The sequence below is a fragment of the Amblyraja radiata genome, chromosome 7 (genome assembly GCF_010909765.2).
Source record: "Amblyraja radiata isolate CabotCenter1 chromosome 7, sAmbRad1.1.pri, whole genome shotgun sequence".
Classification (NCBI taxonomy): domain Eukaryota; kingdom Metazoa; phylum Chordata; class Chondrichthyes; order Rajiformes; family Rajidae; genus Amblyraja; species Amblyraja radiata.
Window position 1 is genome coordinate 71,067,271 of NC_045962.1, and position 12,370 is coordinate 71,079,640.

The window sequence follows — 12,370 nt, forward strand, 5'->3', positions numbered from 1 at the left end:
TGTTGAGTAGTTGGTAGTTTGTTGACCATTAAATTGTTGCATGATTGTGCCAATTCAACTATTTTGTCTCTTGGCAATGTTAGTCACGTAGACTGAATTAATTGTGAAGCCCAAGTTTTCCATGATTGTGGATACTTAAACTTAGATTTATCTGGATGTAAGACAATCCCAGGGTTTCGAATAACTGTTTTGTAGCTGACACAGCTAACATAGTCAATTCCATGGTCTTGCCTACCATTTAAGACATCATCAAGATATGCCATGACAATATGTTTTTGTCTTCTGAATATTGCCAGAGCTGGTTTTAGTGTCTTGGTGAACAATCTTGGGCTGATGTGAACCCATTGGGTAACGCTTTAAACTGCTATAACTGCCCCATCCAGGTAAATTTCAGGTATCTGCGATGATCCTTGTGAATGGTACTAAATAGTAAACATCTTTAAGATCAATGCTTGCCATGAAGTATCCTTTGGAATGTAGTTGTTTGGCAGTAACAACTGTTTCCATTTTGAAATGTATATACTTAACAAACATATTTAGTGAAGTTAAGTCAATGATGATGCAATATCCACCATCTTGTTTGGGTTTAGTGAATATATTGCAAGGGTTCAGGTTTTCCCATGATACCCTTTGTAATTAGTCTCACCAGTTCAGCTTGTCCCTCTCGTTTCTTTAACGGAGAGGGGAAAATACCATCTGGGGTGAATGTTGACCTGGTGGCAATTTTTCTAGTATGAATTGTATTTGTATCCACTAATGCCATTGAGTATATACTGATCACTCGTGATAGACTCCCGTGTGTTAGTATTACTCTATATGCTGGTAGGAACCAGACCCACCTACCTCCATGGTTATGGGTATTCTTCTGTTTCCTGCCGGTCCAACGAGTGTTGCACGTCGTCTGATGTGGCGGTGACGTTGGGGGGTGGCACATTTTCCATGGGGTCCGCTCTGGGCCCTGGTCTAAAGAAGACTTTCGGTGATAGAATGCGGACCCCGAGCTTTCATCAGTCCCATATGGTAGACGTCGACTGATGGACGCGATGGGGTGCTGCTGCTTATTGTTTTTGGTTTTGCTCGTCCCGGGGCCTGCCCTCATGAGACTGAAAGCTTGTTAAGGCCTCTCCATATCCTTCATATGCTTTGTGAGGTTTTTGCCAGAAAGCAGTGGGTCTGGCTCAGTGGCTGGGGTTTTGCACAACCCCGCAAATTTAGGATTTTATGGCAGGTCTTATGATTTGTTTACGAAGGTTGTGGTCATCTCCATATTGGTCCACGGAACGAGCAGACGATCTGATGGCTGACGTCAGGAGCCTGAGGACCGCTGCAGTTTTAGCTCCTGGTTCCGAATGTTTGCCCCAACGTGCCCCCACTTTTGGCTGTTTACAGCCGGCACTTTAAGGGACTCACAGTTCTCTGGAGCTGTATACCTCATTGACCACCTCTCCTGTAGGGCCTTGAACGGCCTCCTGCACGTGGGGTTGCCACGTAGCGGTCCACCACACCTAGCAGCTCTTCCTGTTCCTGCACCCCTTGCATACTCCCGAGATCTTCAGCCATCGTCCCCTCTTCTTGACCAGCCCAGTCCTGGTCACCAAAGCTACCCTCGGGTAAGGAGGAAGCAATGGACAGTGCAGAAGGCACTGTGGAGGGAGTGCCTGACCTCCCCCCTGCGAGAGCGCCCCTCACGAAGCGCGTCTCGCTGGAGCTCCTGCTCCAGGAGCCGCTCCAGCGGCTCAGGCGGCTGTCTCTCCCCCGGGCGGGTAGAGAGACGTCCCCGTCCGACAAGTCGGAAGCCACTGGCCGGACGCCTCTTCCGTGGCTTTACTTCCAGCCCGCTGCTCAGGCGCTAGCGGGCTGGCCTCGGACGCGGTGTCGGGGAATAGCGGAGGCCAGGTAAGCGGTCCTACCGCCTTGTTGCTGCCCCCCCCCCACTCTTCCGTGGCTTGGGGAACAGGTTTGTTCTAGAGCCTTTCTTCTCTGCCTGAAAGCAGAAGGCTCTTCCTGTGAAAGAAAAACCCGACCTCAGAGCTTACCTGACGGTCCGTTTCTTTCACCCCGTAGCGGGAGCGCCTGACTCCCCCGGAGTCTAAGGGGGGGCCGCTTGCGTCTGGACTGGCACTGGCGCAGCACCCTGTCTGTGGACCGCAGCGTGTGCGGTCCTGGTGGCGTCTCTCCCCCTTCCGTGAACGGAACGCTCCTTGCCCGGAGTCCAACGGGGGCCGCTTGTGTCTGCTGCTTTGCTCCACCTGGAGCAACAAACAGACGCGAGTCGCTGGTTAAATTGAAGGTAAGTACTTACCTAAAGCTTCCTCTTTCAGGCTTGTAGCCGGAGCGCCTGACTCCCGCCTGCCGCTGTTGCCTGCTGAAAAGTAATGCCGCGGATGCGTGCTGAGCGGGCTCTTCACGGAATCACTCACGCGACTCCGAAGTAAAATCTAAGGATTTGAGCCATAGTAGTTGTGATGTCTTAAATCAAATACGAATTAACAAAGAGGTTGGCTTTCAAAGGCAGGGAAGATGCAAGTAATTTATATTTTTCAATTCATTGAGTTAGTAAATCTGTTGAACTGTCATGATCTTTGATTGTATATAATTATTTTGTTTTAAAGTAATATTTTAAACAATTAATAGTACATAGTAGCACATTAAACTTCTAAAGCTGAATTGAATGTTTGTGAATGTTAGCGACATTTCACAATGATTCAAACGTTAGACACTTTTGTCAGACTGTTGCCCTCCAGATATGGTTTAGGCAGCTGTGAAAGCATTTCTGTGCACAGAACGTCATGGTTGAATGGCCCTTTTCAGTCTGGATAACAAAATACGCAAGACAAAATGTGTAGGAAGGAACTGCAGATGCTGGTTTAAACCAAAGATAGACACAAAAAGCTGGAGTAACTCAGCGGGACAAGCAGCATCTCTGGCAAGAAGGAATGGGTGACGTTTCGGGCAGAGACCCTTCTTCAGACCGAAACGTCACCTATTCTTTCTCTCCTGACTGCGTCTATCTTCTGGATAGCAAAATATTTTACCTTCCAGTGATTAGCAATGGCTCAAATAAAAAAAGACAAAACTCAGAGCAAGAAAGCTACTTTCTTCCTAGAGTCAGACTATCCCCTAATACTTGAGCCCTTCTCTCCATCCCAGTCTGAAATAAAATATTTCATCAATGAGAATTCTACAAAGAACAGGTAACTCGCAAAACTCATACCATAGTTTTTCCTGATCCTCTGGGACCGACAATTAGGAGAGAGTTGCTTTCTCCATGGATAGCTGTTTGTTTTAGAAGATCCATCAAATTTCTGAAAAACAGTGGTAGTAAATAACAAATTTACATACAATACGCAAATACTGTTTCACAATGTAATTGGTTTCCCTAGGATTGAACAGTACATCCTCATACTTTATATTTTCTCTTACCCTGCTGAATTTCAGTTCTGTTTTATTTCTTTGCACTTCAGTCGCTTGTGTTAGTAAAGTATTGTGTTAGTGGCTGTAAAGTATTCATGGAGGTAAAGTTTTTGTAAACGAGGGATGTAGACAGGGTTTTAAACTAAATAATGGAAGGGGTGGGGGGGGGGGGGGGGGGGGGGGGGGGGAAGGGTTCAACAGATTGGATACGTATAATAAGTTAAAGACAAGGAGAGCACAGGAGAAGTTACCAAAGTCTCCAGGATAGGAAAAAGAACAGGAAGTTTAAAAAGGGATGAGTCTAATGTCAGACAACATGGGGACTATTTTGAGAAGATGAGTAGTAAATAACTGAGGCTGTTATATCTCAATGCACGCAGTATACAAAACAAGGTGGATGAGCTTACAGTGCAGTTAGAAATCGGCCAGTACAAAGTTGAGGACATCAGTCATGATTGAAAGAGGATCAGAGTATCTGATCAGAGATCTGAATATCCACGGATACACATCTATCAAAAAGGCAAGAAGGTGCGCAGTGGGGGGGGTAGCTCTGTTGGTACAGAAATAACTCCAAACCTAGCAAGAGAAGACATAGGATCAGAAGATGTTGAATCCTTGTGGGTAGAGGTAAGAAAATGCAATGGTAAAAACACCCTGTAGGGAGTTATATACAGATTTTGAAATAGTAGGCAGAGTGTAGGGAACAAATTACATGAGGAAATAGAAAGGCATGTAAGAAATTGTATATTGGTCATGGGGGATTTCAAGTAGATTGGTAAATTCAGGTTGGTACTGGATCCCAAGAGAAGGAATGTTTGCCATGTCCACAAGATGACTTCATAGAGTAGCTTGTGGTCGAGCCCATGAGGGGAAGGGCAATTCAGAATTTGGTGTTGTGCAAGAAACCAGACTCAATTAGGGAGCTTAAGGTAAAAGAACCCCTAGGAGGCAGTGATCACAATATGATAGAATTCAACCTACAATTTGAGAGGGAGAACCAAAAATTGGATGCAAGTTCTAAGAAGAATGTGGGAAGAGAGAGATCTGGGAGTTTAGATGCATAATTTGTTGAAAGTGGCATATTGCAAAGAAATTGGTTTAGAAACATACAAGATCTTGGGCTTTATAAATAAAAGCACAGAATATTAGAGCATTGTCCCAAGATGGCGCCTGCCTGCGGCGACTTTTGCGGAGCACCAGAACATAAAAGGTTCACTTACAACTTCCGTCAAGTCACCTGGATCAGGGAAACGGCAGAAATCGGTGCCGTTTCAGACAAGCTGCTTGGGCACCTGAAGGCTCTGGCAATTTCGCTGCGGGAGCCCTGGCCTTTAAACTTTCCCACGCTCGCGGGAAAACACCGACCCGACGGAGGAACACAGGTACGGTACTTGGAAACTCCGGGATGACCTCCAGAGCCGACGGGCTGGAGCTTCCAGGAACAATGAAGCTGGAGCTGCCGACATTGAGGGTATCCCCGTTCGTTACGGAGCTGGAGCTGCCATCTGTGAAGGAATCCCCGTTCCAGCGCAGGTTCGCAGAAACAGCAGGTACAGTAAACACAGTACCTGGAAACAAAGTGGAGGCCTCCAATGTGTCCGGAAACGTGACCGACGGGCAGGACTTCAGGTCAGACATAAGTGCAGGGGACTTCAACCCCCTCTCCCTACTATCCAACTGGCCAATGAACAGTCCCTTGAAAATAAAGTGGAGGACATAAGGGCAAGGCTGCTTTATCAAAGGGAGCTGAGGGAATGCTCTGTGTTCTGTTTCACAGAGACATGGCTCACCCGAGCTCCCCAGACTCAGCCGTCCAGCCTGAAGGGTTCTCCATCCACCGTATGGACCATACCCTGGCATCTGGGAAAGGATGCGTCTGCCTCATGGTCAACTCTGCGTGGTGCTCAGACGTGGCAGTCCTATCCAACTCCTGCTCTCCACACCTGGAACATCTGGCGGTGAAGTGCCATCCCTTCTACCTCCCAAGGGAATTCACCTCCATCATCCTGACCGCGGTCTACATCCCACCCCAGGCAGACGTCCGTCTGGCACTGGAGGAGCTGCACGCCGTGGTCAACAAACACCAGACGTCTTACCCCAAGGCATTTACCACCATTGCAGGGGACTTCAATAAGGCAAACCTCAAGAAATCACTCCCTGGAAGTGGCGGCGCTGCCCTGGCAGCAGCGGCTCGCCTGCAGTCCGTTTGTTTTTACTTTTTTGTGTTGTTTTTTTCGTTTTGTCTAGTTAAGTTTTTGGTTTTTAGGTTGTGTTTATGTGGGGGGGGGGGGTTAAAACAGGGCTTGCTGTCTCTCCCTTTGGGGGAATGCGACTTTTTTGTCGTATCCCCCTTTTCTGCCTCCGTCTACGCTGACGCCTAATGGCGGAGCTGGCGACCTCGAGACTCCGGAGGCAGCCTGTCAGGACTTGCTCTGGGCTCGCTCCCGTGAGGGCGGCCTGGCGCGGGTCTGAGACTCTCCCGTGAGGGGCTGTGGCACTCCCGTCGGGGCGGCCCAGCCCGAGGGTGGAACGGCACTCCCGTCGGGGCGGCCCAGCTCGAGGGAGGAACGGCACTCCAGTCGGGGCGGCCCAGCCCGAGGGTGGAACGGCACTCCCGTCGGGGCGGCCCAGCTCGAGGGAGGAACGGCACTCACGTGAGGGCGATCCGGCTCGGGGCTGGAACGGTGCTCCGGTGGCTGGGACGGCGTTCTGGCGGTGGTGACCTGAGTCCGCGGTTCAGCCGCGGGCCAGCGGCTGCGTCCGCTGGACTGGAGGTTGGCAGCTTCGACCACCCCGGGCCGTGGTGTTTGAGCCGGCCCGTTTGCGGGGTTCGGTGAGCCGCGGGACTGTTTGTACCATCGCCCGGTGGGGAATCGCCTCAGCGCAGAGGGAGAAGAGGAGGGAAGAGACTGCAGCCCTAAGATTTTTGCCTCCACCACAGTGAGGAGGTGCTTGGAGGACTCACTGTGGTGGATGTTAATTTGTGTTTATTGTTGTTTATTATTGTATTATTGTATGTATGACTGCAGGCACAAAATTTCGTTCACACCGTAAGGTCTGAATGACAATAATTCTAATGAAGGAAAATTCTAATTCTAATTCTAACTTCCTACAACATGTCTCCTGCTGCACCAGAGGACCAAACACCCTCGACCACTGCTACACCACCATCAAGAATGCCTATCGCTCTATCCCTCGCCCTCACTTCGGTAAATACGACCATATCGCGGTGCTGCTTCTTCCTGCCTACAGGCAGCAATTGAAGAGCGCACCCCCAGAGGTGAGGACAGTACAGAGCTGGTCGGGGGGGGGGGGGGGGGGGGGGGGGTGAGGGGTGCAGAGGAACAACTCCAGGAATGTTTGGAGTCTGTAGACTGGGCAATGTTCAAGGACTCGGCAACGGACTTGAACGAATACGCCACAGTCGTTACAGACTTCATAAAGAAATGTGTGGAGGACTGCATCCCTACAAAAACCTTCCGAGTGTTTCCCAATCAGAAACCTTGGATGAACTTTGAGATCCACACTTTTCTGAAGACCAGACACCGGGCATTCATGTCTGATGATACAGTGGTCTACAAGAAGCCCAGATACGACCTTGGTAAGGCCATCAAAAAGGCCAAAAGGGACCTGCTCCAAACTGGAGGATGAGACAGATGTTCGGCAGCTGTGGCAGGGCCTGAATGCAATCACCTCCTACAAGGCAAAACCAGGAGGCAGCTCGAATGTCGGCGAAACATCACTCCCTGACGACCTCAATGCGTTTTACGCACGCTTTGATAGGGAGAATACTGATGTGCCATCCCAAGCCCCCATTCGCTGTGATGGTATTTCAGTCTCAGTCACAGAGGCCGACGTCAGGAAATCCTTCAGAGGGGTGAACCCCCGAAAAGCGTCTGGACCTGATGGCTAAAAACCTGTGCGGAACAACTGGCGGGAGTTTTTACGGACATTTTCAATCTCTCACTTCTGAGGTCTGAGGTCGCCACCTGCTTTAAAAGGGCATCAATTATACCAGTGCCCAAGAAGAGTAAGTTGACGTGCCTCAATGACTATCGACCAGTGGCACTAACGCCTGTGGTGATGAAGTGCTTTGAGAGGTTGATCATGGCGCAAATCAACTCCTACCTCGACAAAAACCTGGACCCACTGCAGTTCGCTTACCTCCACAACAGATCAACGGTGGATGCGATCTCGCTGGCCCACCACTCCGCTCTGGACCACTTGGACAACAAAAACTCATATGTCAGGCTGTTATTCATTGATTACAGCTCGGCATTTAACACAATCATCCCCTCCAAGGTGGTTACCAAACTCGCAGAACTGGGTCTCTGCGCATCCCTCTGCAATTGGATCCTCGACTTCCTCATTCACAGACCACAGTCTGTTCGTATTGGTGGAAATGTGTCAGCCTCGATAACAATCAGCACGGGAGCACCTCAAGGTTGCATGCTCAGCCCCCTGCTGTACTCACTCTATAGTCATGACTTCGTAGACGGTCATAGTGCGAACTCCATCATCAAGTTCGCTGATGACACCATTGTTGCGGGATGTATCACTGATGGGGATGAGGCAGAGTATAGAAGAGAGATAGAGCGACTGTCCATATGGTGCCAGCACAATAACCTGGCCCTCAACACCAGCAAAACCAAGGAACTGATTGTGGACTTTGGAAGGAGTAGGATGGGGACCCACTGTCCCGTTTATATCAACGGGTCGATGGTTGAAAGGGTCAAGAGCTTCAAATTCCTGGGCGTGGACATCTCTGAAGATCTTTCCTGGTCCGAGAATACTGATGCAATTATTAAGAAAGCACTTTAGCGCCTCTACTTCCTGAGAAGATTACGGAGAGTCGGTTTGTCAAGGAGGACTCTCTCTAACTTCTACAGGTGCACAGTAGAGAGCATGCTGACCGGTTGCATCGTGGCTTGCTTTGACAACCTGAGCACCCTGGAGAGGAAAAGATTACAAAAAGTAGTAAAAACTGCCCAGTCCATCATCGGCTCTGACCTCCCTTCCATCGAGGGGATCTATCGCAGGCTGCCAGCATCAAGGACTCACATTATCCTGGCCACACACTCATCTCCCCGCTACCTTCAGGTAGAAGGTACAGGAGCCTGAAGACTGCAACGACCAGGTTCAGGAATAGCTACTTCCCCACAGCCATCAGGTTATTAAACTTGGCTCGGACAAAACTCTGAACATTAATAGCCCATTATCTGTTATTTGCCCTTGATCAGTTTATTTATTCATGTGTGTATATATTTATATAATGGTATATGGACACACTGATCTGTTCTGTAGTCATGCCTACTATGTTCTGTTGTGCTGAAGCAAAGCAAGAATTTCATTGTCCTATCAGGGACACATGACAATAAACTCTCTTGAATCTTGAATATTCAGAGGAAGTCATGATGAACGTTGATAAAAAAAAACGGATTCAGCCACAACTAGAGTTGGCTACACATCTAGTTCTGGGCAGCAAATTTAGAGTGCAGAAATAATACCAAAATAATTCCAGGATCAAGGTTGTTATTTACCTTGGAACAGGGCACCCGACAAAATAATTTTAGAATCATGAAGAGAACAGTCAAAAGGAAAAAACTATTCTTATTATCAGAGGGGCCGAGAACTAAGGAAGATAGAATAAAGATGATTGGCAAAAGAATCAATACAAACAGGAGGAAAATCATTTTTGTTTTCATGCAGCAGGTGCTTAGGATCTGGGTTGCACTGCTGGGAAACAATGAGAAGCATAGCATATTCAATTGAATCATCCAAAAAGAAGCTGGAAGTCAATAGAGCTCAATTTATGATGGACATTAAATTCCAGATTAAACTGAGAAAAACACACTGACTTTCACTTCTGAATCTTCTACCATAATGTCAGTTCCAAAACAAAAACTGAAAGATTTACAATTTGATTTTAATAAAATACTGAACAAATACTGATCTGTCATAAATGAGTGGAGAATGTCTTTGTGTGGAGTTGGATAAGATGGAGCACATCGAAATGTGAACATTTATGGCAGATTAATTACATCAGTTTATATTATTTACATAAATTTATTGAAAAAGGTCACAAGGTTATAGGAAAAATCTACAGATTAAAAGCAGAACATTCTGTAAATGCTCAGCAGCTGAGGCAGTGCTTGTAAAGATAGAAAGTTGAAACCATTTTTTTGCCATTATCATTGGAAATTATCCATTTTGATCAGGAATACAAAAATAAAACAAAGTACATTAAACTTAAGGGAACGAAAGGTTAAACATGATCAGTTATACATTTGCATCATGATTTAGTACGGCACAAGAACGCAAGAGGCTGCAGAGAGCAGACAAAAGCATCAACACAAGGCATTTCCTCAAGGAAGTGGCATCTATCATCAAAGATCCCCACCATTCAGGCCATGCCCACATCTCACCGAGGTGGAGGTACAGTAACATCAGATGCCGTACCTCCAGGTTCAGGAACAACTACTTTCCTACAATCATTAGGTTCTTGAACCGACCTTCGCAACCTTAATCCTACGGAATGCAACAGACCATCTCTTGCTTTACCGTGAACTTGTTTTCTAATTCCGTTCAGCACCAGTGTGTTTTTTGTTGTATGGTCTTTTATTTCTCCAAGATCTTGTTGAATTTATGTACAGTGCCCTCCATAATGTTTGGGACAAAGACACATCATTTATTTATTTGCCTCTGTACTCCACAATTTGAGATTTGTAATAGAAAAAAAATCACATGTTGTTAAAGTGCACATTGTCAGATTTTATTAAAGGCCATTTTTATACATTTTGGTTTCACCATGCCAAAATTACTATGTTTATACATAGTCCCCCCAGTTCAGGGCACCATAATGTTTGGGATACATGGCTTCACAGGCGTTTGTAATTGTTCAGGTGTGTAATAATTGCCTCCTTAATGCAGGTATAAGAGAGCTCTCAGCACCTAGTCTTTCCTCCAGTCTTTCCATCACCTTTGGAAACTTTTATTGCTGTTTATCAACATGAGGACCAAAGTTGTGCCAATGCAAGTCAAATAAGCCATTATGAGCTAGAGAAACAAGAATAAAACTGTTTGTAACATCATCAAGAAGAAAGTGAGCACTGGTGAGCTTACTAATCGCAAAGGGACTGGCAGGCCAAGGAAGACCTCCACAGCTGACGACAGAAGAATTATTTCTATAATAAAGATAAATCTGTCCGACAGATCAGAAACACTCTTCAGGAGTCAGGTGTGGATTTGTCAATGACCACTATCCGCAGAAGACCATGAACAGAAATACAGAGGCTACACTGCAAGATCCAAACCACTGGTTAGCCGCAAAAATAGGATGGCTGGGTTACAGTTCTGCAAGAAGTACTTGAAAGAGCGACCACAGTTCTGGAAAAAGGTCTTGTGGACAGATGAGATGAAGATTAACTTATATCAGAGTGATGGCAAGAGCAAAGTATGGAGGAGAGAAGGAACTGCCCAAGATCCAAAGCACACCACCTCATCTGTGAAACATGGTGGTGGGGGTGTTATGGCCTGGGCATGTTTGGCTGCTGAAGGTACTGGCTCACTTATAGTGCATTCAGAAAGTATTCAGACCCCTTCACTTTTACATTTTGTTACGTTATAGCCTTATCCTAAAATGGATTAAAAAAAATGTTTTTAATCTATACACAATATCCCATAATAAAAAAGTTTAAACAGGTGTTTAGAAATTTTTGCAAAGTAATTAAAAATAAATAACTGAAATATCACATTTACATAAGTATTCAGACCCTTTACTGAGTACTTTGTTGAGGCCCTTTGGCAGCGATTACAGCCTCAAGTCTTCTTGGTGTATGATGCTAGAAGCTTGGCACACCTGTATTTGGGTAATTTCTCCCATTTTTCTCTGTAGATCCTCTTAAGCTCTGTCAGAATGGATGGGGAGCATTGATGCACAGCTATTTTCAGGTCCCTCCAAAGATATTCGATCGGGTTCAAGTCCGGGCTCTTGCTGCGCCATTCAGGGACATTCATAGACTTGTCACAAAGCCACTCCTGCGTTGTCTTGGCTGTGTGCTTAGGGTCGTTGTCCTGTTGGAAGGTGAACCTCTGACCCAGTTTGAGGTCCCGAATGCTCTGGAGCAGGTTTTCATCAACGATCTCTCTGTACTTTGCTCCGTTCATCTTTCCCTCGATCCCGAGTCGTTTCCCAGTTCCTGTCGCTGAAAAACATCCCCACAGCATGATGCTGCCACCAACATGCTTCACCGTAGGTATGGTATTGGCCAGGTAATGAGCAGTGCCTGATTTCCTCCAGAAGTGACACTTGGGATTCAGGCCAAAGAGTTTAATCTTGATTTCATCAGACCAGAGAATCTTGTTTAGGTGCCTTTTGGCAAACACCAAGCGGGCTGTCATGTGCTTTTTACTGAGGACTGGCTTCTGTCTGGCCACTCTACTATAAAGGCCTGATTCATGGAGTGCTGCAGATATAGTTGTCCTTCTGGAAGTTTCTCCCATCTCCACAGAGGAACTCTGAAGCTCTGTTAGAGTGAGCACCTCCCTGACAAAGGCCCTTCCCCCCGATTGCTCAGTTTGGTCGGGCGACCAGCTCTACGAAGAGTCCTGGTGGTTTCAAAGTTCTTCCATTTAACAATGACGGAGGCTACTGTGCTCTTCGGGACCTGCAATGCTGCAGAAATTGTTTTATACCCTTCCCTAGAACTGTCTCAACACAATCCTGTCTCGGAGGTCTACGGACAATTCCTTCGTCTTCATGGCTTGGTTTTTGCTCTGACATTCACTGTTAACTGCGGGACTTTATATAGACAGGTGTGTGCCTTTCCAAAACATGTACAATCAATTTAATTTACCACTGGTGGACTCCAATCAAGTTGTAGAAACATTTCAAGAATAATCAATGGAAACAGGATGCACCGAAGCTCAATTTTGAGTGTCATAGCAAAGGGTCTGA

At 46.7% G+C, this 12,370-nt stretch overlaps 1 protein-coding gene across 4 annotated transcripts in view; it reads right to left on the reverse strand.

Annotated features, from left to right (window-relative positions):
* The window catches only part of orc4 (origin recognition complex subunit 4), a 113,291-nt gene that overhangs the window by 74,253 nt on the left and 26,668 nt on the right, over positions 1-12,370 (reverse strand). For all 4 annotated transcript variants that reach the window (XM_033024715.1, XM_033024716.1, XM_033024717.1 and 1 more), the window contains exon 4: positions 3,215-3,305. In XM_033024715.1, the coding sequence (XP_032880606.1) occupies positions 3,215-3,305 (91 nt within the window). The remainder of the gene's footprint in view (positions 1-3,214; positions 3,306-12,370) is intronic.